The sequence below is a fragment of the Citrus sinensis genome, chromosome 3, assembly GCF_022201045.2.
Source record: "Citrus sinensis cultivar Valencia sweet orange chromosome 3, DVS_A1.0, whole genome shotgun sequence".
NCBI lineage: Eukaryota > Viridiplantae > Streptophyta > Magnoliopsida > Sapindales > Rutaceae > Citrus > Citrus sinensis.
The window spans coordinates 2,032,171-2,058,251 of NC_068558.1; the positions used below are offsets into that span (position 1 = coordinate 2,032,171).

At 33.6% G+C, this 26,081-nt stretch overlaps 4 protein-coding genes and 1 pseudogene across 5 annotated transcripts; 3 read left to right on the plus strand and 2 right to left on the minus strand.

Moving 5' to 3' along the window:
* Positions 1-3,422: 3,422 nt before the first annotated feature.
* On the plus strand, positions 3,423-10,081 carry LOC102617959 (serine/threonine-protein kinase BSK7). Of its 2 annotated transcripts, none has more exons than XM_006476540.4 (11): positions 3,423-3,716; positions 3,975-4,221; positions 4,313-4,533; positions 4,875-5,010; positions 5,126-5,259; positions 5,336-5,441; positions 6,141-6,226; positions 7,770-7,958; positions 8,365-8,517; positions 8,729-8,842; positions 9,354-10,081. In XM_006476540.4, the coding sequence occupies exons 2-11, from the start codon at positions 4,140-4,142 to the stop codon at positions 9,597-9,599; spliced, it is 1,467 nt and encodes a 488-aa protein (XP_006476603.2). In that variant the 5' UTR covers positions 3,423-3,716; positions 3,975-4,139; the 3' UTR covers positions 9,600-10,081. The 2 variants fall into 2 exon arrangements, with proteins under 2 accessions (XP_006476603.2, XP_006476604.2); XM_006476541.4 differs by having other exon boundaries at positions 3,423-3,694.
* Positions 10,082-13,886: 3,805 nt separating this feature from the next.
* On the plus strand, positions 13,887-15,015 carry LOC102623061 (LIM domain-containing protein WLIM2b-like; annotated as a pseudogene).
* Positions 15,016-17,930: 2,915 nt separating this feature from the next.
* On the plus strand, positions 17,931-19,645 carry LOC102618427 (60S ribosomal protein L34). Its single transcript, XM_006476542.4, has 4 exons — positions 17,931-18,098; positions 18,551-18,630; positions 19,187-19,296; positions 19,425-19,645. The coding sequence occupies exons 1-4, from the start codon at positions 18,020-18,022 to the stop codon at positions 19,516-19,518; spliced, it is 363 nt and encodes a 120-aa protein (XP_006476605.1). The 5' UTR covers positions 17,931-18,019; the 3' UTR covers positions 19,519-19,645.
* A 3,248-nt stretch (positions 19,646-22,893) lies between these two features.
* Positions 22,894-23,975, minus strand: LOC102619592 (glutathione S-transferase U10-like). The gene is made up of 2 exons (XM_006476545.3): positions 23,529-23,975; positions 22,894-23,440 (listed from the first exon to the last, which is right to left on the minus strand). Exons 1-2 carry the CDS (start codon positions 23,844-23,846, stop codon positions 23,036-23,038), a joined length of 723 nt encoding a protein of 240 aa, XP_006476608.2. The 5' UTR covers positions 23,847-23,975; the 3' UTR covers positions 22,894-23,035.
* A 675-nt stretch (positions 23,976-24,650) lies between these two features.
* Positions 24,651-25,623, minus strand: LOC102619308 (glutathione S-transferase U9-like). Its single transcript, XM_015529715.2, has 2 exons — positions 25,303-25,623; positions 24,651-25,022 (listed from the first exon to the last, which is right to left on the minus strand). The coding sequence occupies exons 1-2, from the start codon at positions 25,621-25,623 to the stop codon at positions 24,651-24,653; spliced, it is 693 nt and encodes a 230-aa protein (XP_015385201.2).
* Positions 25,624-26,081: the final 458 nt, after the last annotated feature.

A 26,081-nucleotide genomic window follows, 5' to 3' on the forward strand; every position in this document is an offset into this window, starting at 1 on the left:
CCTAAATAAATTAAAGGACCATTTTATTTTATAAAAACTTTGAAAAATAAAAAAATTATTATAAAAATACCCCTAGTTTAATTAAAAATAAATCCTAAAATTAGAATTTATTTTTAATAAAAATCTAAATAAAAATTATAATTATAAAAATAATTGTAAAATTTTGGGATTTAATAAAAATCTCATAAATTATTAAAATTTTTGTATTTATTTTTAATAAATAAATTCAGTTATTTTAATAAAATTTTGCAAAAATATAATTTTAATAAAAATAATTATTAAAATTTTAAAAAATCTAAATTTAATAAAAATCAACTGAGCACCTCTATTTGAGATTATTTATTTTATTGAATTTAGAGGTATTTTTATAATAATAATTTTCTTATATTTTAAAGTTTTTTATAAAATAAAATGGTCTTTTAATTTATTTAGGGGTAAAATTATCATTTTGTTTAAATTATTTTACGGTGTTAGTGCAAAAGTAGCTAGTTGATACAAATTAAAAAAGAAAGATAGTGTAGAGAATATGTTAGAATTTTGTGGTGGTTGAATGAACATAAGACAAAACATAGGTGGTGCAACAATAATTTCTCTTAAAATTATTATACAGTAAAAATTTTTGTTATTTAAAATTTTTAGTCCCTTTTGATATCATATTAATCTATTAACGATTTGCTCAACCTCATCCTAAGTGTAATTGATTAGTTGCTACCCAACCTAGGCTTATGTGCTATCTTATTATGTACAAAGAAGAATGAAAGATTAGTCAACAAATAAATGAGATAAGATATATAAAGGCAGTATGTGAAAGAGAGTGCAATTTGGAGAAGAAGAAAATTGAAATTAGTTTTAGAATTCAAAATTATTTTGGAATCCCCAATTTAGGTGCGACAAGAAAAAAGATTTTTTTATAGAAAATTAGAGATGCGCCAATAGCACCAGTCTTTAGAAGTCTCTAGATTTATTTCAAACTTTTTGCTAACCCTGTGGGTATTGTTAACTCATTAACATTTTGGGCATCCAATTTCTTGTATTTACTTGCACGAGATTTCTGTATTTAATGTATATACATAAAAATAATTAAAAATTATCTATATTAATATATCAATATGTTTATATGTCACATGATGCGCCAACAATAAGAACTTGTCGTTTGTTAACTTCTAGTAGTGTTGTGTGTCACATCACTTATTATTTCCACCTTTACTGCAAAAGCGTGTTATTTTATTCCTTGAATAGATTTCCCCCCCCCCCCCCCCCCCCCTAATGTATGTTTTAATTCAACTAGGTATTATAAATAATAAGATCATTAGGAAAAAAAAAACATTATCAATTAGGAAAACGTACACGTCATTGCACCTTTCATCATGAATGAGTTTTATGATATAAACTAATCATAATTATAATACCATGATGTTTTTCATAGAGGATACAACTTATATATTTTGATAGCTTTAGGGACATTTTGATAATGTTGTACCTTTTTAAAATAATTGTTGTCGGTTATGTTATAGCAATAATTATATGTGAAGAGAACGAGTTAAAGGTTTATTAAAATTTATTTTTAAAAGTACTATGAGTATTAAAAGCAATTATATGTGTTTGATAAATTTTATGGTTAAATTGTTATAAGAATATAAATAATTGAATTGGATATAATATTAACTAAAATTTATTTAATTATTTATAATCATGTATATAAAATATTTTTTATTGTGTACTGATAACTAAAATAAATATTTTATATTATTAAAATTTTAGTTTTTATTTTGTTATCTCAATATAACTGATGATAATGATAATAATATCTTTAAAGTTAATAATTTTATTTCTTAATTAATAAGGATAATTTCAAATTTTTATAATATATATGGGATATATATGAAATTGTATTAAATATAAAAATGATTATTAAAATCAGATTTTAAAAAATTTTGGTTTTTAAAAGCTAGGATAGAATGAAATAATCTTATTAAAAATAATTTTTATAAAAACTAGCTAAATATTAAAATTTTTTTTAAAATCAATTACGAGCCCCCTAAGATCAACGCCTCTTGGGCGGAATTAAAGAGACTTTGCATTCGCTGCAAGTTTGAAAACAATTGGAACCTGCTCGACTTGCAATTAAGCAACACACAAGTTATGAATAAATCCAAAATGAACAAATGGTTGGTGCCGCACAGCCCGCGCTCAAGTTTCTCCATTTGCTTCAATTATGGCGTTCGCGGTGGCCATTTGTCTCCTTATTTCTCTTCACATCGCTCAAATCAAATCGATGAGACCTCCCTTGTGTACAAATCTGTCCCATCGAAGCAACCACGGTTTTCTCCCACAGCAAATAGGAAAGTGAAAAAACAATAGTTCAAAAAGTGATTTCAATAATTTGGTTAAATGGGCATCGAAAAAGTAATATGAATGATAGAATCGACATACAAATTATGTGTGACACTTTAATTTCACCATCTTTATATCTTTATCATTCTTATGGTAGTGTGGACGATAGTATATGATCTGTTGTTCACTTGTTTGTTTTAAAATACCAACAACGAGTACAATAAGTGGGAATCCGATAATGAAATAGGAAGACATGTCGGTGGAAATTAAGAAAGCTAAAGACAGAAATTACACACGCACACGGCACACGAGAATTCAAGATTGGGAAACCTGTAATTGTCTCTCTTTTTTTCTCCATATAAAACAAAAAAATATTGACGAGATAATAACATCTAAATACCAAATTTTTAATGTCCAAGTGAGAAATTAATTTGTCAATCTGTATCAAATAAATCCTAACCCCATCGAAATAACATAAATACATTTGATTTTTTTAAAAAAGAAAATACCTAGGATGTCAAGCCACATTTATATAAGTAACAAAATTTGCATGGTAATAATCTAATTTTCGATACTACGGAGGTTGAGTCACGAAGTAGGGAACCTATACGATGCAAATAGCAAGCTAAACCCTTGTTTAAATTTTTTTAAAAATGTAGAAAGAAAGTAATATTTATGTTGGCGCCATTGTTAAGTAAAGGTATGAAATAAATTAGAAGTGACGTTAACGCTGAGACTTGTCTCCTTATATAATGGGAGTTAGTTGGCTCCCTATATTGGGGTACAATCGATTTTCCTTTAATATTAATAGTAGGGATAAATCTCCCTCTAGTTTAGTGAGGATTGATATTCAAACTGTGCTGTAATATAATTAACCAAGATAAGTCCCGATAGATTTTTAATTGTAAATATTAAAATTATAATATATCCGTGTATCAAAAAAAATTAGAAGATAAAAAAAATATAAATTTTAAATATTATTTTATGTAATTTTCTTGTTTTAAAACTCATATGTTGCTTTGTTAAAGTAACGGATCCTTGCTATAAAATTATTCTTTAAATATTATATACGTATTTAAGATACAAATAATATGTCGATAAAAATTTTCCACATCTCCCTGACTTTCTGTCTTGCTTCTCCCCTAAAATTGGCTTAAGCAAGAAGAGAAAAAAAAAAAAAAAAGTTCTTGCAGTTCCAGAACCAGCAAAAAAGAAAAAAAGGGAAAAAAATTGTAAACATTTTGTTAAAACTTGTTTTGACCAAATCGAGGACGAGGAATCGCTTCGGTTTATTTCGGGTTCTCAAGCTCCTCTCTATTGCTTTGCTTTTTTCTTATTGTACTTGCTGTGGAAGAGGCTTGTGAGTTGACTCGACTCAAAAGGTCTTTTGTTTTTGTTTAAAATTCTTTGTTTGGTTGCTAAGAAGCTGAATAGAGGAAACAAAAGTAGTTTGTTGATTCTTTTGCTTTGTGTTTTTTTTTACTTTCTCTGTTGTTTTTATGGAAAGTCCAGCTGAATTAAGTGGTAGTTTCTCTGTCTTAGTTTTATTAGTGGACGACTAAATGGCGTAGCAAATAAGATTCTGGCTATTGTTATCTTCCTTTTTGTAGTTCTAAATTAACTATATCTAATATTCACAGGTTGAATTGTGGCTGCTGGGTTTGCACATCTGTTTTCAGTTACGGTGTCAATGATTGAGTCTTTAACTTTGGTACCATGAAGTTGCTGGTGTGTAGAACGTGGGAATAAAAGTGTTGTTTTGAGTTGAGGGTTATTGGGGTTGCCATTTCATTTTTGGTATTGGAATGGGCTGTGAGTGTTCAAAGCTCTCTGCATGTTGCTCAGGTTCGGAGTATGGTGAAGCCGCGCCTGAGGCTCAAGATGTCGGTAAGTGATGTGGAGTCGTGGGTTTTTTTTCTCTAACTGATGCCTTATGGGAAGTGACTTTCAATGTGTGAGTTGGTTTGTGGTTTTGCAGAAAATGAGGAGAAACCAGGAGTTGATAATGTGCCCGTATTCTGTGAATACTCCATTGAGACACTAAGGACGGCTACCTCTGGATTTGCTATGGAAAATATAGTTTCTGAACACGGAGAAAAGGCACCAAATGTGGTTTATAAGGGAAAGTTGGAGAATCAATTTCGGATTGCTGTTAAGCGATTTAATCGGTCAGCATGGCCTGATACCCGACAGTTCTTGGTAAGTTTATCTTCCTTCTGTCCAGCATTCTTACTAATTTTGTTCTCTTGGGTTACTCGATGGACTCATGTCTAAATGAATTTAGTAGTCAAATAAATACCTTTTTCTGCTGGGGGCATATCATAGCCTGTTGAAAAAGGGTTTTCTCACTATCACCAGCATCATTAAAAAAGAATTCTCTGTAAAAGTTTCATGGTCCATTCCATTGGCTTGCTTCATCTTTCTTTCATTTTAGTGTATAAATGGTTTCTGATGCAGAATTTTTTTTTTTTGGGGGGGGGGGGGGGTCACTGCAATATGAGAATTATTAGCTGTTTAACTTTGACTTTCTGCTACTGTAGGAAGAAGCAAGAGCCGTTGGCCAGCTTCGAAACAGAAGGTTGGCAAATTTACTCGGTTGTTGCTGTGAAGGTGATGAAAGATTACTTGTGGCAGAATACATGCCCAATGATACGCTGGCAAAGCACCTATTTCATTGTAAGTTTGGTTTTAATTGCTTCTATGAGCAGTTTCATTTTGTTGGCAGTCATTTTTATGTTTCAAATACCATCTTACGAGTTTCATTGCTTGACATTTAGTAACAATTTTTCAGGGGAAGCACAACCTATGAAATGGGCTATGCGACTAAGGGTGGCCTTGCATATTGCAGAAGCTCTAGAATATTGCACCAGCAAGGAACGTGCCCTATATCATGATCTAAATGCTTATAGGATTGTTTTTGATGATGTATGTATGCTACTTACATCAAATTCATTGTCCGTTTTCGTAGTTGGGATTTAGCTTATTTCATATTGTTTCTCAGGATGTAAACCCTAGACTTTCATGCTTTGGTCTGATGAAGAACAGTAGAGATGGAAGAAGCTACAGCACTAACTTGGCTTTTACTCCTCCTGAGTACCTCCGAACAGGTAAGATATAAGTGGACACCATTCTTCTTTTAATCATTCATGATCCATCTTGACTTATGGTATATCTATGATATTGGCTTTTGAATCCTATGTTGTAAAGTCTGCTGATTAAGGTTGTTAAATGCATTTTCTGCTTGGCTGTTCTTGGTTTTTCTCATTGTTATCTTATACATTACCTTGAAGCCAAAGTCTGTGAATTGCTTGTGTAATATTTTTGGGTAGAAAAACAACATTATTGTGACTAGGGTTCAGGCCGGATGTTGATAGAGGTTGTCAGTAGACACTTTCTCTATCTCTGCCCTCATAAGCTCTTACACCTTCGTTTCGGCCTTGGTTCTGATTCCTCTTACTGTATACTACGGAAGATTGTTGTAACAATAGTTAGCAGAAACAAATCTTTTATCTTCGTCAATAGTATTTTGATCTTTTATGGATATATGTTGATTGACACATAGATTTGAATATCTGTTTGGGCTGCCTCTCCTACATGGAAATTCTGTTGTTAAATTCAATTTTTTATATAACTGTTAGACTTAACTGGTCAAAGGGTGATGGTGTTGAATCCTCACTTTAATGGTTGTTTTACTGCATGCAATTTGATGGATGCGTGTGCATAGCCATTCTGATAACTTGGGATGTGAAGATTTCCTTTTGATTGTGTTCTACCTGACTATATCCTTTATCCAACTCTCTCTGTAGGAAGAGTAACACCTGAAAGTGTTATGTATAGCTTCGGCACCTTGTTGCTTGACCTTCTCAGCGGGAAACATATTCCTCCCAGCCATGTAAGTTCTTTTCTTTGGCTAGTCCCTTGAACATAAAGTCTCTCTCGTTTTTTTTTTCTTTTTTTTGTTTTGGGGTGGGGGGGGGGGGGGGGAATAAGAAACTGAAAATCTATTAATAAGACCCTTGGACATAAAATCTTAATGATCTACTCTATAATTTTCCTTTTCTTTCTTTCTGTTCTCGTATCTTCCTTTTAGGGGCAGTGACATGCCATTTACTGTTTATTTTGCGATTCTTGTATTGTGAATTGTTTTGCTTGTTAAATCTTTCAGCATGAGAAATGTAATTTTTTTCTATTTTCCATTCTTTTTTGGTGCCATTCTGCAGTGGCATAGTCAGACTTTAGACACAGTGGGGGCAAATTTAATTTACTTAAAGAATTTGATGTTACTCAAAGTGTTTTAAAATAATTTTGGATTTAGCATATTCATTAAAAATGATTTTGACGATGAAAATATAATTTTGAGACTACTTTTTTGAATTTACTCAAAACTTTTCTTTTTTTTTGGAGGGGGGGGGGGTCGGGCAAAATAAAATTTTTGGCTGAAATTTCAAAAAGGTTTTTTTTGAAAAATTATGCCCTTGTGGGAATTTGGAATGCCATTGGAAATGATTTTTTTGGGAGGAAAAAGTTATGGTTTACATGATTGAGGTTCTGAATGAAAACATAGTTATCCTTGAACTTGAGCATTTATCTGGAAATGACTGAAATCATACAATTATTTATGAAATTAACTTCGCTTGGGGATTGCCTTCCAATGGTAAACAATTGTAAGAATATATTTAAGTAGCATCATGACTGAAGGAGTGGAGCTTCAAATTCATCTTAATGAGTTGTTTCTACAATCCAACCACTAGTGGGTGATTTTTAGCGTTTAATAGTTATGTATTCTTTGAGGTTGTAACTTACTAGTCAACTGCTAATGCACTTCCTTTTTCTCCTAGAATGTAATAAAAGCTAATAGTGACCAGATGAATCTTCTAATTGATGGTGTGCTTTCTTTCTCATTGTACAATGTAGACTACCAGCCTGATCATCTTCAAAAGGTCATGCTGGCTGTAGGTCTTATCTTGTATCAGCTATGAAGATATTTTACAGTGGAAAGAGAAATAATTTCTATTTCTTTCAAGAATCACTCTCAGAACTTTTAACTTGGGAGCATTTGTTCTTCTTTTCATTTTTGGGGTGGGAAATTGAAGCAAAGTTTGGTATTAGAATGACACTGAGAGAAGCAGGAAGATATATTAATGCTAAGGAGCTCCATTATCCATATGTGCATCATCAAAGAGAATGTCCTGGTATACAAGCACAACTTTTCCAGAACTTTGTCTAGATAGGACTTATTCCAATGGCTCTTGCCAGTGATTTGAGTGCAAGTCGATTAGAAATTCTAGAAGCTATTTGTCTGTGACATCAATCTATGATGAGATTCCTGACTATAACTTTTTATCTCCATTACATGAATATTATAGTGGTTGTGTTGCATGGCTTTTCGTCTGAACATAAATGACTATAACATCCATTTACATTGTTTCTTTCAGGCATTGGACCTAATACGAGATAGGAATATTCAGACACTGACAGATTCTTGTTTGGAAGGCCAATTTTCTAGTGATGAAGGAACTGAGTTAGTGCGTCTAGCCTCAAGATGTTTACAGTACGAGCCCCGAGAACGACCAAATCCAAGGTCATTAGTTACTGCCTTGGTTACTCTTCAGAAGGATACCGAGGTTAGTTGTTTTCTTTTCTCAAGTCAATTCACATATGCTTTGTTAAGACTTCATATATGGTCATCCTCCCAGATACAGCAACCAGTTAGTCTGTCTTTCGTAAAGCCTCCAGAACTATTAAGATGAGGAAGTATGGCCCGTTCTTGCTAAAAATTGTGACTTAACACCAGTTAGTAACCTTTTTTTATGTAGTTTGTCATCTGCTCGTGGGGTCTGTGTTGATTAGACATTGTAGGAACACAAAGGCAGTTGGGTAATGTTATGAGTTACTTTTTGGTTCCTAGACCATATTATCATACCCCAGAAACTAACAAGCATAATATGTGACTGTTTGCTTGTGTAGTCTTCTGTGAGTCTTGACAAATTTAATGATAACTTTCTATGTACTGGAATGATCCCTCTGCAGGTTCCTTCACATGTACTAATGGGTATACCACATGGTGCTGCAGCTTTACCTCTCTCTCCCCTGGGTGATGCTTGCTTAAGAATGGATTTGACTGCCATTCATGAGATCTTGGAAAAGCTTGGGTATAAAGATGATGAGGGTGCTGCTACGGAGGTTTGTTTTTTATATATGAAAACGGAACAATAACCAAATGCATCTAATAGATTTTAAGTGCTTGTTTTCCACTATTAGGCACTACATTTTAGCTGTTTTAGGTGTTTGATTGTGTTAATCACATCACTTATTTTGTGCATTCATGTCATTGGTTTCCCTTATTATACAAACAGACCTTTTCCCTACTGGTTATATTTTATTCCTTTTGCAGCTTTCCTTTCAGATGTGGACCGGCCAGATGCAAGAAACATTGAATTCAAAGAAAAAGGGTGATGTAGCTTTTAGACACAAAGATTTCAGAGCTTCCATTGAATGTTATACACAGGTTAGATTGCTTTGATATGTTTTCTCTATTTTCCTTCAAATGTAGTATCATCTCCAATAGTATAGGTTTAAAATCATCCAGATCTTTTTGTTGGATACTTGAAATATCATATAATAAAGACTCGGATACAACTATTTCAAGATTTATTTTCAGAAGTTGCTGAATTGCCTTTGATCTGCTTCTATCATTGCATGATTATTTATCTTCCTCCTCTGTTTTTGCTCCACTGGTTGAATTACAAAACTTTAACATATGTCTTCTTGAGTCAAAATGAGTTTGTAAATTGTAGTGAAAGCTGCAGTACGGTTTACTTTTTCTTGAAATTAAAATAGAAGAAAAGATTGTGTTTCTTTATAACAATGTTTTGAGAACACCATGCTGTGTCTGCAGAATGCAGTTGTAATAAATCAAAACTGGGGCAATTCAAGATTTTATTTATTTATTTATTTTTTTGAAATAGCCTAATTATAATAATTCCAACTGGCAAGTTGACAGTTTGTTATCTATGTAGTTCATTGATGTTGGAACAATGGTTTCCCCAACAGCCTTTGCACGTCGAAGTCTATCCTATCTCATGAGCGACATGCCACAGGAAGCTCTCAATGATGCATCACAAGCCCAAGTTATATCTCCTGTTTGGCATATGGCAGCATACTTACAAGCTGCTGCACTTTTTGCACTGGGAAAGGAAAATGAGGCTCAGGCAGCTCTCAGAGAGGCTTCTATCCTTGAGAATAAAAAGAGTGCAAATGCTTGAGATTTGAGAATGAGATGATGAAGTCAGAATATGAGTGCATATGCATGATTCTCAATATCAAGACAGAGACCAAAGGTTTTCTGGACTTTAAGCCCCGGAGTGATTGAGCACAGATGATTTCGATTGATCGATTGTATTCCTGGTTGGTTGGTGGATAATCTGCAGCATTCTATTCAACAATAGTGGATACGGTTGGGTTTGGTTGGGTTCATCTGGAATGATTGAGACACTGCCAATTATTCATCAAAACACGAATTTGTTTTTACTGACAAATTTGAATACAAATTGGAAATAATTAAAGACACAATTCGGACAACATGTTTGTAGAGGTTTTGAGTTTTTTCATGGCAGCGTTCGATTTGACGAGTGAACAGTGAATTTACCGTGCATGCCTGTAATTTATGTAAAGCGCTGTTGTTATGATTGGGGTGATTGTTTGCATGTTATTGTCCTCTTCATTAATAAATTTTTATTTTTTTTTATGCTGTCTACTTTCCAATGGAGTGGGTATCAATTGCGTTGTACAGTGTACTCGGACTCTAATAAAACAATAGGAGCCTCTTTTTGTAGGAGACTTTTAACAGGTGTTTTTCTAAAGGTTTACTTACTACATTTGATTTTAAGCGCCCCATATCAATCACGGCTCATCTCAAGAATTTTATGCACAAATCTAATATTCAGATGCCTTTGCTCGCACCAAACGAAGAAACCACCAAAAAACTATCTTATAGTGATTTCCGTGGCGATATTGCCGCAATCCAACTGTGCTTCAGCTAGTGACTGTACTTACGGAACTTCCGCGTTTCAAGTTTTCGATGTAGACTTGAGAACCACCAATTCATGGAATTAATGAGATTAAGGAGCACTCTTTTAAGCTTTTTAACTAGCGTACTAGCATGTTTCTATATGGTTACTTCGATTTTATTAATGCATTTGAAACCTAAGTTAGATCAGAGATGAGATATCATTAGTATTGATTCTGTTCAACGGAGTTCCTAAATGCAATTAAATTATGTAACATTGAAGATAATTCGTATTTTACTTTATTAATTTTGTGAGATATCTCTTTACTAACATGAAAGTTGAAGAGTCTCCGATGGAATAGTGGTATTTTGAGTATTGACTCAACTACTTTGTTCAGTCATCAGTGATGCTAAATATTCTTGCAACTTAATCATAACTTAGATTCTGGCATCAACTGACTTGTTCTTCCGTTTCTGTAACATAAAATTATGCGAGTGCGTGCATTCGGTCGCTGTCATCCTTGTTTAAGAATATCAATCCTTTTAGTGTAAATTATTTAGTATATATGAAGTAATGGTTGTCATATACATTATTACTTACTTAAGTTAGATCTATTCTCATTTTAATTTTATTAGGGAAAAAAAATCCTCGATTTTCATTTGCTGAAGGGTGAGGTTTTCATTTGACTAAAGATGGCTTCTCAATTAAGTTACCACAACTTAGTTTTATATGTAAAGCTTTTCAATAGTCACCACAATTCTAGGAGCAATGCCTTTCATTACCCACAGCATCTATTCTCAGCAGAAATTAATTATGTGCTTCGAAACTAAGGGTCAACAACTCACGTATCATTGAATTCAAATGAAATCGGTCAATGAATGGAGAATTTCTATAATACAAACTATTTCATCTAATTATGTATGTACGTCATCATGTATGTATTTGTTTTGGAAAATATTGGTAATTATATTTAATTAAACAACACATGACATACATGCGTTAATTGGGTGTAGTATTTCTTACATACTCTATAATATCTTATAATATGAGATATTGTTTCATAGTGTTTTTTTTTTCCAATTCCTTGCAAATATAAGATAAGTTACAATGATATATTTTTCAACTAGAATTTGTAGTATATTGTTCTTTCTCATAAATACATTGTTCTTACAGTCTACCAATCAATGAGCTCTTTGGATTCAAAAACAATTTCAACCGAACTCATGGTGTGTTACCAATCAGTAACCAAACACATGTTAGATTTAGAACAGACTATAATCAAAATAGAAAATGACAATTAGAATAAATTGTTTACTTTAGATATAAAAAATGGAATAAGTTATATTGCTACTGATGTGTTTATTTTATTTTGAAATTGAGATGAATTGTTGCAAGTTAATAAACTGATCTTAGTTGATTTCTGTTATAATTTATTATGATAATTGTGATTAATAATAATAATAATAATAATAATAATAATTTTGAAAATAGTAATTACTATTACTATTATTTATAATCATTATACTAATAATAGCAATAACAATAATTCTTATTATTATTAAATAGGATAAAAGGAATTTTTAAATTTTCACTAAACCTACAAATGTCAATTCACTTCTCATTCTTATTTCCCATTCTCATTTCCAGCTCTCACTTAAGAGTTAGGATTGGAATTCACATTCCACATTCTCAAATTTACGGTGTCTACTCAAATATCATTTCCATTTCCCTTCCTTATTTTAGAAATAAAAAATTTAATAAATCTCATTTCTTCCTTCCCATCCAATTAGTAAACACACCATCATGCTTTACAAGCACCTCTATCATTTCATGCTAATCGAGATAGTTATATTTATGTAGGTATTTTTACTAATGTTATGTAATTTTAATTACAGCACGTGGCCGATATATAGCCGATTTCTTCAGCTTGATATTCTAATTCTGAAAGAAACGGTTTTAATTCAAGTACGAGTTTAGAAACTTTAATCAAACAAGAAGTTATACTCTTTCTCAATTACTTTTACATGTTGAAGGTGTCCTTCCGAGCAACATGTAGGTATCTCAACTTTGAGTGACAAGATACTTCTAATACATTCTAAAATTGCTCTAAAATTTCAGATACTTTAAACTCAATGTTTTTCTAAAGTCCTCATTAGCTCCACAAAGAAAGATTTGATTCGAATGCATATGCATCACCGGAAAGTGACAAGAAAACCAGGACATGGAAAAAAAAGAAACTAAAATCAAAGATTTACCATAAAATTAAGTTTACCTAGCTCATCATCACTTAGTTTTCTTTTCGTGCTTGTACGGATGGTTTTGACGGATGTGTGCATGAAGGTCAGCACCAGTTCGGAAGCGATCGATTGTCACAAACCTTGCATGACACTGTTTCTTGCATGTGAGCTTGGCTGTTGCGGGAAGTGATACCTCCTTTGCTGTCAAAGGTTTTGTTTACATGAATAGCGCATCGACTCGTTTTGGATTTTGGGGAGGAAGTGATGAAGTGAAAGGGGATTCGATTTCAGAATTGTTGAGAAGAGAGACAAGCACAAAGTGACACACAATTTAATGCATCAGCCGTGCATCAGATTATTACATTCACATGAGGAAATTAGGGTAAAACTGTAACTTCACAAAGATAGTATGGAACTGATGAACCCATTGTGCATGGCCCATCAAGAAGCAAAAAAACCAGATGGATTGGTTGAGCGTTGGTCAGGAATGTGGTAGTATCAGCAGGAACATTGTTTGTTGTTAGACGGCGAGGAGGTCAAAACACTGTAAAGTACAAGTGCACCTATATATGCAACTACTGCATTTCAGGTTTTCCGAGTGGACCTAATTAGTGCTTTTATGTGGACGGAGGTCAAAGATTTGGGCTTAGAACATTCTTTTTACGTTTAAAATCTTCATTTTCTATTGGATTGTTTTTTTGTCATATTTGTTTCATTAGGGTTGCTGACTTTTTTCTCGTAACTATTTGCTTAACAAGAAAAGTTTGTTCAGATAACGCGAGTCTTGTAACATGAGGTTCTCATAGTTCTTAGTAAATATAGTAAATATCACTTTCAGGTCAACTAATTTTATTACCACATAAATCCAGGAAGAAATATGCAGCTTCTACCTGGACCAACCAGAGATATTTGGTTACAAAACTTCGCATTGATTCAACTCTATTCTTAGTACAACTTTTCTGTATGATTCCGAAAATATATCAATCTATAATCGCCTACCTTTTATACACCGTGTAATTCACCCTCTCCATCCGTTAATCCATTTCGTTTTATTACCTTAAATCCATGTTAGCTATTGCAAGAAAAGGTGAAACTTATATATCATTTTCAAGGTGAAACCTATATGTCATTTTCGCAGGACTATTCTATCTTTTACAAACAGAAACAAGAACTAGAGCTCCCCCGGTCTCTCTGTGGATATAATTTTAATTTTGTAACTTATATTACCCTGAGAGATCAGGTTAATTTCTTTTCTTGTCTCTGAAAAAACGAATTCAAGAAAAAAAAAAAGAAAAAAACAAAGAAAATGGCATTTTGTGGGACTCAAGAGAAATGCAAGGCTTGTGATAAGACTGTTCACATCATTGATATGGTAACAGCTGATGGAATTTCTTATCATAAGATCTGTTTCAAATGCAGTCACTGCAATGGGAAACTTGTGGTATTAATCGTCATCCTGTTTTAGCTCTATCTCTTAATGGTTTTTTTTTTTTCACTATTTTCTTTACATTATTATATTGTCAAAATAAAATAAATAAAATCATGGCTGAGTGGTAATGCTTTTGTTGTAGATGGGCAACTTTTCGTCAATGGAAGGAGTCCTGTATTGCAAGCCTCATTTTGAGCAACTCTTCAAGGAGACTGGCAGTTTCACCAACAAACTCAAACGTGAGATCAGCAAATATTAATATAAATATGTATCATACAAACTCGCCTTTCCAATTCTTTTATGCCTGTCTATTTCATAATTGATTTTCCCACATTTTCAAAATTTTGGGCTAATATGTTGCTCCTCTAATGTCTTTTCAGCCGCCCAAAAAAATGGACTGGTAATTCGAAATCAAACCCTTTCCTCCGGGCTCTATTTCATTTGCCACATTTTGGTGTCTACTTCTGTTTGCAATTCAATTTCATATAATTTACTTATCTGCAGACAAGGACTCCCAGCAAATTTTCCACCATGTTCTGTGGCACCCAAGACAAATGTACATCTTGCAAGAAAACTGTGTACCCACTGGAGAAGGTTGGTGCTTCGTAATTCGATTCCAAATAAATTTTTGTTCTTAATCTATGATCAAACTTATAATGAGGCACTTATAAATTAATTTGAAACAGGTGACGGTGGAGGGAGAATCGTTCCATAAGACATGCTTCAGGTGTTCTCATGGGGGTTGTTTGCTGACAACATCGTCGTATGCTGCTTTGGATGGAATCCTTTATTGCAAGTCTCACTTTGCTCAGCTCTTCAAAGAGAAGGGCTGCTACAATCATCTCACCAAGACCGCTTCACAGAAGAAAATTGCGGCAGCCTCAGCAGACCAAAATCCTGAAGCAGAAGCAACAGAAGCAAAAGAACACTAATCATCAGAAGTTGAAGCAGAAGACAATACTGATTCATAGTCTGCTAGCTTCTGCAGGAACACGGGGCTATCAAAACTGGGTTACTTTTTGCCTTGTTACATTATCGTTTACTGTGAAAAAGTAGTTATTGTACGACTGATCAGTCTCAATTCTCACCATCATGGCATCATGCTAGCAAGACGTTTACTTCATATTAATATATCAAAGAGAATATAGTTCTTTTCTTTCTCTTGTATGCAGCAAATTACTGCTTTCTCGTTATAAGTGGCCAAATTTAAACATGCTCAAGGATTTTACAGGTATCTCATGGAAATTGATAATTGATTCATCAATTGCAATCAAGGTTAGATCATTTTAATTTATAGCTAGCTGAAGAAAGAAGGCAAATTAAGTTGCCCAACTGCTCCAGTTTGTAATGCTACAAGATTATTTTCTCAAAATGAAGATATATGCTAATATTAAGAATCTAACTTTAAATAAATCTCGAATTGAACATGTGAGATCTCAAACCCAATAGGTGACAGAGAAGTGAGAATAAGATAAAATAAAACACCTTAATACCTAATCGATCACAAAGTCATAGTTTAAGATATTTCATCTGTGAGTCCTCCTAATCTTTTAAAGATTTTATACCACCTATCTTTTAGTGTTAGTGTATGATTAAAATTTAATTATTTTCACTTTTTAATTTATTAACTAACAATCACACGAATGAAATGTGCTCAGGAGAAGATTAGATTACGAAAGGGTCCTGATCCTTTATAATGAATGAGATACAAAGTTAAACCAAATAAACAAGACTTTTGACTCTCTAAAACATGCCTACATCAAAATCTCAAGAGCCAATCCAATACTCGTTAGCTGAAAAGATAAAAGCTATTCAAACCCCTAGCAAAATAATTAACTATTATTATTAAAAAAGAGTCTTAGCTACAAAAAATTGTATAACACAATGCTTAAAATTAGAGTATTAATAATGCGATAAATATAAATTTTATAAATGATACAAAAGACTAGTATATGGAATGTAAAATAAGTAAACTCAAACAAGATTATTAGTTATTAAAAAAATTAATATGGTTTCTATATAATTTCAGTGAAGAATATTTTATTCATTTACTTTAAATAAACAAAGAAAAAAATGACTCATCAATTCAAATAAAGGAATTGTACTAAAAACAAGTGGAACGAGTTTTATCAAATTGGTTTAACCATAAATTCTAAAATGATCTCTTAGCACAAGTAAGTGGCAAAGTTCAAAATTACATGAAGTATGCATAGGACTCAAAATTCTATCTATTTTTATATTACTAAACACACATATGATATATTAATAAAAATAGATAGAATTTTGAGTCCTATGCATACTTCATGTAATTTTGAACTTTGCCACTTACTTGTGCTAAGAGATCATTTTAGATTATTGTAAAGAAAGTGTAGAAAGATGCAAAATAACCTTATCTTATAATAACTTTGAAAAACGTTGAAGTAATATTCTTTAAAATTCGATTTTGATAATAAGTTTCATTCTTCATAAGGTACAACATGTATTATATAAATGCAAAAATAGTATTATTCAATTTAAATAAACACAAAACTAGCATTATTTAATTCAAATACAAAATCAGTAAATATATTATGTAATCAACATTATAATGAGTTTTTATTTTACATTTGTAAGTTTTTATTTAATTTTTTTTGTAATTTTTATTTCATTTGTTTTAGGCTTAATCTATAAAAATTAATATTTTATTTTGTATTTAATGTTGATTTATAAGTTTTATGTTATATTTGTATGTTTTTGTTTCGTTTACTAGTAAGACACCAATTTATACTCTTATAATAATTTACTTATTTTATTTTTCATTTATAACTCTTGTCTTTCACTTTCAAAATTTATATTTTATTTTACACTTAATGTTAATTTACTAATTTTATGTTATATTTGTAAGTTTTTATTTTCTTTACCAATAATACATTAATGTATTAGTTTTATATTAATTTTCTTGTTTTTTATTCTATTTTACAAGTCTTATATTTCATTTCAAAAATATATGTTTTATTCAGCAGTTAGTGTTGATTGACTACTTTTATGTTATATTTGTAAGTTTTTGATTTCTTTACTAGTAGTACATTAATTTATCATTTTTATATTAATTACTTGTTTTACCTTGTATTTACAAGTCTTATGTTTTATTTCCAAACTTTATATTTTAGTTTTCACTTAATGTTGATTTACTAATTTTATATTAATTTATTCATTTTACCTTTCGTTCACAAATTCTATATTCAATTTTTAAAATTTTTATTTAATATTTAATGTTGATTAACTACCTTTATATTATATTTGTAAGTTCTTTTTTTTGTTTACCAATTTTATACTAATTTACTTATTTTACCTTCTATTTACAAGTTTCATGTTTCTTTTCTAAAATTTATGTTTCAGTATTCAGTTAATGTTGATTTATTAGTTTTATGTTATATTTGCAAGTTTTTATTTTTTTATTAGTAATACATTAATTTACTAATTAATAAAATTATGCTTTAATTTTAAATTATCAACATTGTAATTGTTAGTGGTTGCTTTTTAGCTTAAAATATTGTTATAGTTAAATAATTAGTAGCTTAAATATAACATAATTTATTCAATTATTGACGGAAGAAGGTATTTTAATTTATTCAATATTCAGTTTAATTATTAATTATCAACTTAACTAATTAATAAAAATAAGGTAACTATTCAAGATTGATGTAACCAACTAGAAATAAAAAAATTTATTTACCAAATACGACGAGAAATAATGAATTTATTGTTATGAATAAAGTCAAGAAATTTTTTTTATAAAAGTATTCATAATTCATATAAACGGATCAGAAAACGGGTAGCTAGCGATTGATTCGGAGTTCGGACCTTAAATTAAAACATGGTGGGTCCAATAAAGGACGCAATCTAAACCGTTAAGTAGAAAGAGCCACCAGCCATTAGATCTAGGGTATTGGGGCTTTTAACTTGGTCTCTGCTCTGGAAACGAAATCCTCTGGTTGTTGCTTCGCTGGTCTCCTCGAAAGAGAGCGAAAATGGTTCAACGTCTCACATACCGCACGCGCCACAGCTATGCCACCAAGTCCAACCAGCACCGCGTCGTCAAAACCCCTGGTATCGTCCTCTATCATATTCGCTCCCTTCATTTATAGTCTTTTTGAGTTGGATCTGTGTCTTGTCACTTTTAATTATCTGATCCTTTCGTAAGAGTCGCCTGCTTAGCTTAAATATTGGATTTTTAGTTTTTCTGAAACATGACTAATATTTTTCACTGTTGTATACGGATTGATTATATTTTTAATAATCTGAAAACTAAATAATTTGATACTTTTTATGCGGGCAAATTGACTTATAGTTGACTTAGATGCTGGAAATGCTTACTTCATTGTTGTTTACAGATTGATTAAAATTTTAGTCTTTAGTCCTCAGCTGAATGTCAGTTAATATGCTTTTCTAACTTATTAGTTTGTATTTCTCATTTACGCTCTTAACGGATATTGATGAGTTCCTCTGAGATCAATGCTCTGTTTATATTTATGATTTTTGCTTGTCTTCATGTAACTTAGGGGGGAAGCTGGTTTACCAGAGCACCAAGAAGAGAGCAAGTGGGCCTAAGTGTCCTGTCACTGGAAAAAGGATCCAAGGAGTATGATTTCATATTTTTCATATTTGTCTAAGTTGCTGATGTTTTGTGAGACTACACTCTACAACTTTTCATATCACATTGATGATTAAGTCTCTAAGGATTCTAGTTTTAAATGTGGTCTTTCTTGTATTGTCCATACTGTTGATTGCTGGTAAAAATAAAACACTGTTCCAGTTCAGCATTTTTTTTTGTTATACTTGAATGTGCAAATGGGAAGCCTTATTTTGGTTGAATAATTTATGGTGATGCTCTCTTGTTTGTTCAAGTATCATATTTCCGGAATGGCATCCAGTACTGGTACGGCGAGTCTGACGTATTTTTGCTGTTTTACAAATGAATTTTATTTTATGCACCTTTGATTCTATGATGGTTTAACTTCTGTTGTTATACTTCTTCTTGAGATTGATTGTGGAGCTCGATCATGTGTTTAATTAAGACTTTAGATTGTGTGGGACTCAAGCTGTGAGTCTAGTGCTTCAGGAATTGATAGTTGACTATGTAACTTGAACCATATCCATGGGCATTCATTCTTTGTAAATGTTGGATGTAACTGCAGATTCCTCACTTGAGACCTGCTGAGTACAAGAGGTCTAGACTATCTCGAAATAGGAGGACTGTCAACCGTGCCTATGGGGGTGTATTATCTGGAGGTGCTGTCAGGGAGAGGTATGCTTCAACTTTTAAAATCTAACAATGTTTAACCTGGATTTAACCATAAGCATTCATAGTTTAACAATGTTTCTCTTTTTGGTAGCTTATTGATTTAAACTTTGAAATGACAATTATTTTTGTAGGATTATCCGGGCCTTTTTGGTGGAGGAGCAGAAGATTGTCAAGAAAGTGCTGAAGATTCAGAAGGCCAAAGAAAAGCTAGCATCTAAGAGTTAAATTGAGACAGCAGCTTTTGTTTTGCAGTTTTAATTTTCTTATGAAATTTTGACTTGTATGAATTATTTACAATGGCATTTTGTGCCGTTCTATTTAAACGTGAATGAGCATTTGGTTTTTGCTTGGATGTTTCTTTACCCATTTGATGATGTGAATTCTTTTTCCAATTATCTCTGTCTGGTATTCAATCATTCCTTTAAACAACCGACCTTGTGAATGATGCTCATTCCACTTACGTCACACCCAAGAATTTCACTTTTTTTTTAAAATATAAAATTGATTTGTCAGCAGAAGGGGAAGGAAGGAATTGCTTCTTTTTCGTTCTTTCTAGTTGAGTTTCAGTGTCTGTAGAAGACTATTCTTAGTTATCCTAGCAAAAAGCAACATTAAACGAAGAATATAGGCACAATATCTTATTTGAAAAACCACACCAAGTAACAGAAGGGAGGGAAAATAGAGTTGGCTTGAAAATACAGATTAACTAGCAGACCCGAGACTCTTTTGTCTTTTTTTTTTTTTGAAAAGGAATCATAACCTTCATTCATTAGAAGACTGGAACAAATACCAGATATTTTCTGGAAATGGGTTCTTACATATGACAGACTCCTCACAACCTAGAGCTAATCTAGCTAAAGAGTGTGCAATGGAATTACAATGTCTTGGAGTATATTGGACTTTAACATTACAAAAAACCTTGACTAGCTCTTGAATTTCCGATATCACCCAGAAGACTTCAGATCTATTACTCTTCTTGTTGTTGAGCAGATCCGAAACACCTTGAGAATCAGTTTCCACTATGATCGAAGCCATAGTAATAGATCTTGCAACCTGCAGACCCCATTCTACGGCCTCCGCCTCAGCAAAGATTATATCTCCATAAAACTTAGATGGCTTTACTGCAGCAGCAACCACACTCCCATTAAAGTCTCTTAGGACAATTCCCAATCCTGCAACTTGTTTCTCAATCTTTGTGGCTGCATCTACATTAATTTTAATCCATCCTTGTGGGGGTGGTTTCCACCGCTGCTGCTTAACTGTTATCTTGCTCTCCAAGTGTGATGAGCTGGGAATTTTGACTCGTTTATAAGAGTCCAATACTGCCTCAGCTTTTGCCATGGAAACCAGAGGGTCCACCTTCTTTCCTTCGAAAAGAAAAAGGTTCCTTGCATGCCAAATTGACCAAAAACAAGCCACCAACAATTCAAAATCTGTTCGATTTAGCATTTCTGTCATACCTTGCAGCACATACGACATACTTTGCTCTGCAAATGTGTAGACCTTATCCGCACAAGAGACCATTTTCCATACCTTCCTGGCCATTTTGCAATCCACCAAGGCATGAGAAATGCTTTCCATAGTCTTTTTACACAACTGACAAGTAGGATCTGAGATCACTTTTTTGCTCCAAAGATTCTCAGCTGATGGCAACAAATTCCGGACAGCTCTCCACATGAAGATTTTAATTTTTTCAGGCAGCAAACAAGTCCAGATAACCTTCCATATACTTGGATCCGTAACTGAGCAACTAGGGGAGTCCTGGAATTTTATTTGCTGAGCAATCCGATATCCACTTTTGACAGTATAATTGCCTTGCTTATCATAATGCCACATAATCTGATCTGGCTTTGGTCTTCGCGGAAGAGGAATGCTGGTAATTAATTCTGCATCTTCCTTTATAAAATGTTGGAACACTTTAATCACATTCCAGTTTTGGTTAGAATCAATCAACTCAGATACCACAGCCTCATTTGGGATAGTTGGAGAGGAGATTGGTCTGAACGTTTCTGGTCTTGGGATCCAGTTGCTGTTGTGAACTTGCACTTTGTTCCCTGAACCAATCCTCCATCTGCTGCCCTTTTGGATTACAGTTCTCCCCCACAAAATACTTTTCCAGATATACGAAGGATTTGACCCCAGTTTTGCCTGCAAGAAGTCAGATTGCTTGAAGTATCTTGCTTGCAAAACTCGGGCTGCTAAAGAATCTGGAAACTGCAAAATCCTCCATCCTTGTTTGGCTACTAGAGCATGATTGAAGCACGAGAACTCCTTGAATCCCATTCCACCTCTGCATTTTGCTTTACTAATCCTCTCCCACTTAGCCCAATGAATGCCTCTCTTATCATCCTGAGATCCCCACCAAAATCTAGCAATAATTTTCTGCACATCTTCACACAGCCCCAAGGGAATTTTGAACACGCTCATGGCATAAGTTGGAATAGCTTGTGCTATTGTTTTGATGAGGACCTCTTTACCACCACTAGAGAAGTGTTTGTGCTGCCAATTCGAAATCTTACTCTTCACTCTGAGCTTTAAATCATCAAAAAAATTCCTTTTGTTTCTTCCAACCATGGATGGCAGCCCTAGATATTTTTCGTGCCTGGAAACGACCTTCAACTGAAAGATTTCTTTAATGGCAGCCACTTGATCAGCTTTGGTCTTGCCACTGAAAAACATTGAGGATTTGTCTAGGTTGAAAAGTTGTCCCGAAGCCATGCTGTAACAGTCAAAGATTGCCTTGAGGTGCTTACAATCATCTATTGTTGCCCTCGTGAAAATTAGACTATCATCTGCAAACAACAAGTGGGATACCGTGATGGTGTTCCCAAACCTCACTCCATGTATAAGATTCTGGTTTTCTGCCTGCATTAGTAAGCTGGAGAACACCTCAGCACACAAAATAAAAAGATATGGAGACAACGGACAACCTTGCCTAAGTCCTCTTTGAGGTCGTATCAACCCTTTTGCAACCCCATTAATAAGGACTGAAAAGGATGCGGTGGTAATACATCTCATAACTAGATCAACCCAACCAGAGGAAAATCCTAGCCTAAGCATTGTAGCTTTTACAAAAGACCACTCCACTCGATCATAGGCTTTGCTAATGTCTAATTTTAGAGCCACTAGACCATTTCTCTTTCCTTTGCTATGACGAATTTTATGAAGGCATTCATACCCAATGATAACATTGTCAGTGATGAGTCTATTGGGAATAAAAGCACTTTGAGTGGGGGATATGATCGTATTGAGTAATTGTTTAAGTCTATTTGCAATGGTTTTTGCCACTAACCTATAGATTACATTACAAAGACTTATGGGTCTGTATTCCGTCACTTTCCTTGGTTTCTCAACTTTAGGAATGAGTGCAATATATGTGTGATTGAGTGGAGCAAGAGTACCTTTCTCGTTGAGCACATGAAGGCATGCAGTGATCACCCTTTCACGAACAGTTTCCCAATGCTTTTGAAAAAACACCGCTGGCAGTCCATCAGGTCCAGGGGCTTTGGTGGGGCACATCTGCGCCAAGGCTGTTGTTATCTCATCTTCGGTAAAGGGCTGTTGAAGCTCTTCATTCATTTCATCCGAAACTTTTGGAACTAGACTTGCCAGGGCAGCTTCTAGTTGGTCATGAGAAGGATTCGAAGACTTAAAAAGCCCTTCAAAATAGTCACAAAACTCCTTCTCTACTTCTCTTTCATCCTTGATCCAGTTGCCTTGATCAGTTTCAATTCCTCTGATCTTATTCTTTCTTTTTCTGGAGGAGGCTTTTGAACGGAAAAACTTTGTGTTCTTGTCTTATGAAGTGAAGAAAACCGATGATCTTGTCATACGGAGGAGTATTCTCCTTCACTACAGGATGCTTGTTCAACTTCTCAACCCATGAGGACAAGAAGGGGTGTCTCTCTGGATCCAAAATCTTGACACCATTACCAAGGACTTCTTCAGAAGCTTTGTGGGTACTCAGTACTGCACACACCACGATATCCAGCAGTCCGAAATTCTGGCCATCAATTTTCGGAGCTTCCTCAGAAAATAATCCTTTCATTCCCTCTTCTAACACGTTGATTTTCTCATGCGTTTCCTCAATTGCTTTTTCTTGTGCTTCCCCTGATGTCATGAACGCTTTACCCATAGCTTCAAACACCTGTACGTATGCATAAGATTGTTAAGTTAATCTACGCTAAGACTCATACGCCAATTTTTTTTTTTTTTTGTGGTCATTTTGTTATTACCTGTTGGATGAAACCAGCCCAGAATCGAATTTGAGCTCTCCGATAGGGGTCTTCTGGCAGGAATCGAGGAGCATTTTTCCAGGTCTCGTCGATGTATTCCAGGATGATGGACGACTCTGGTATTGGTTTTCCATTGTGAACAAGCACAGGGATCTTCTTGTGAACAGGATTGTATTGGAGAAGCAATGGGCTCTTGTTGCTCAAATCTTCTTCTAAGTAGTCATAGGGAATGCCTTTAACTCTGAGGGCTAATTCAACCCTCTTAGAGTAAGTGCTAATCCACGTCCCATGTAGCTTAACTTTGTTTTCTTCTTCCATCCCTCTCTTTTTGCCTAGTTCTGCTTGCCTTTTGATGAGTTACATTATTCTGAAACGTTTGAAATAGAGTTGCAGTGCGTGCCATTAATTATTAAAAATTTTTCTTGTTAGTTACTGCATCGACATTCAAATGTATGACATTGAATGAAAGATTTATATATTTGTTTATTTACTTTGTCGGTTTTGGTCTGATCTGATTCATCTGTACGTTTGAGTAAGAAACTTTTAGAAAACTTGAACGACAAGGACTTGATACTAATCCCAAACCTTTAACCGTGTATAAAATTATTTTATATATAGAGAATTAGCTTTAGACTTTAGTTGCACCAAGTGTTAAGAAATTTAAGAAATAAATAGAGCTTTTTAATTCCAAAGCTCTCTTTAAAATTTCAGTGAGATGATTCATCATGTTGGTATCACAAGTCTTATATTTTACTTTGAATCTTGAATTAGAAAAGGGTTTATTATTAAAGCGATTGCGGTAGAAATGACGCAAGTGCTGGCGATTAAGTAGAGGAAAGTCCACGGAGGGAACATATTCAAATAACATAAGAAACAAATGAACGAATGAGTTTTTAATGACATTTTATTTTTAGTCTAGACAAAGAATAAAGCTGTAGAAAAAAATGCAAGTAAAAGAATTTTTTGAAATTGATTTTCATTAACAAGTCGAGATGGCCTAATATGCCTTATTAGTATTACAACAAAGCCACACCAAACCAAGAAAACACAAGCGGAGAAACAGATACTGCTGGAAAAGACTAAAGAGCAAACATACATGACGAGAACACCAATGGATATAACTTAACTAGAAGGCTTGAGATCATTTTGTTTGATAAATTGAAGAAGAGCAACGAGCTTGTCATGGGGAGGGAGCACTCCTTTCACAAGAGGTATCTCGTTCAACTTTTGAACCCAGGAGAACAACAATGGATACTTCTCAGGATCCAAGACCTTCAAACCGAAAACTTCTTCATGAGCTTTGTAGGGACCGAATGTTGCAGTCACCAAAATGTCCAATACTCCGAAATTATTGCCATCAACTTCAGGAACGCCCTCTGGTAGCAGTTCTTTCATTCCTTTTTCCAACACGTTCATCTTCTCAAAAACTTCCTCAACTGCCTTCTCTTGTTCCTCCCCATTACTTGAAATCAATTTATAAAAAGACCCAAATAACTGCATGCAGTTAAATTTAATCCATGTTTAAAAACATTATCATGTATATGATTTGTACTTGACGACAAGCTTTTTGATATTTTTGCCTTTTACTACTTATCTGACTAATAATTTTTCCTGAAACTTTCCCAGGAAAAATTATTCCACCCGCAAAACAATTACTTTTATTTCTCTCACTTTGTTAAAGTTTTGACGGAGTAACGGGAATGTTATGGAAACTGCATAAAATAAATGACAAAAAGCTGGAAATATGGCAATCACACTTCTTTCAAACTTTTACCTGTTGTTGAATGAAGCTGGCCCAGAATCGAATTTGAGCTCTCTGGTAGGGATCCTGAGGCAGGAGTCGAGGACCATTTTGCCAGGTCTCATCAATATATTCCAGGATGATATATGACTCAGTTATGGGTTTTCCGTTGTGAACAAGCACAGGGACCTTCTTGTAAACAGAATTATATTGGAGAAGCAATGGGCTCTTGTTCCTCAAATCTTCTTCTATGTACTCATATGGGATGCCTTTAACCCTGAGGGCTAATTCAACCCTCTTAGAGTAAGTACTCGCCCACATCCCGTGGAGTTTAACTTCGTTTTCTCCTTCCATTTCACTTGTTTTCTCCTCGATTTGTTACCAGTTCATGCCTGTGAAGCCCTTTATATGGATAAAAATTTCGACTGTTAATTAAATTATTTCCCTTTTGTCTGCCAACAAATGGAGGGTTGTTGACTGTTGATGAAATAGTTGACAATAATTGATATTTTAAGACATAAATATTAGTGAGGGTTCTCGAATTCCTTGGCCAGATATCAAATCGTGATATCCAATGCGTTGGTTTCCACGAAAGAATTGGTCAACAGTATATGTCATGCTATCACTATACACTGTCTTTTAATGAACATTATTTTTGCATAATTCATATTGACTCAATGCTTCTTGTTTGAACTTTTGAAGCATCGCAATTGGCAAAGATCCGGCAATATTTGCCGGTTAACTTATGAAATATTTGTGCTTTGATCTGATTTGATTTCTAGGCACACTTTAAAAAGATTTATTCAAAGATT

What these genes read in the sequence shown, in the direction of transcription:
- LOC102618427 (XM_006476542.4), top strand. Translation starts at nt 18,020, where the DNA reads ATGGTTCAACGTCTCACATACCGCACGCGCCACAGCTATGCCACCAAG. An exon ending in CCGCGTCGTCAAAACCCCTG is followed by an intron (nt 18,099 to 18,550) that starts GTATCGTCCTCT and finishes CATGTAACTTAG; the next exon opens with GGGGGAAGCTGGTTTACCAG. An exon ending in GGAGGTGCTGTCAGGGAGAG is followed by an intron (nt 19,297 to 19,424) that starts GTATGCTTCAAC and finishes TTATTTTTGTAG; the next exon opens with GATTATCCGGGCCTTTTTGG.
- LOC102619592 (XM_006476545.3), bottom strand. Translation starts at nt 23,846, where the DNA reads ATGGAAGAAGAAAACAAAGTTAAGCTACATGGGACGTGGATTAGCACT. An exon ending in GGGCTGGTTTCATCCAACAG is followed by an intron (nt 23,441 to 23,528) that starts GTAATAACAAAA and finishes GCATACGTACAG; the next exon opens with GTGTTTGAAGCTATGGGTAA.
- LOC102617959 (XM_006476540.4), top strand. Translation starts at nt 4,140, where the DNA reads ATGGGCTGTGAGTGTTCAAAGCTCTCTGCATGTTGCTCAGGTTCGGAG. An exon ending in CTGATACCCGACAGTTCTTG is followed by an intron (nt 4,534 to 4,874) that starts GTAAGTTTATCT and finishes CTGCTACTGTAG; the next exon opens with GAAGAAGCAAGAGCCGTTGG. An exon ending in ATGAGGGTGCTGCTACGGAG is followed by an intron (nt 8,518 to 8,728) that starts GTTTGTTTTTTA and finishes TTCCTTTTGCAG; the next exon opens with CTTTCCTTTCAGATGTGGAC.
- LOC102619308 (XM_015529715.2), bottom strand. Translation starts at nt 25,623, where the DNA reads ATGGAAGGAGAAAACGAAGTTAAACTCCACGGGATGTGGGCGAGTACT. An exon ending in CCAGCTTCATTCAACAACAG is followed by an intron (nt 25,023 to 25,302) that starts GTAAAAGTTTGA and finishes AACTGCATGCAG; the next exon opens with TTATTTGGGTCTTTTTATAA.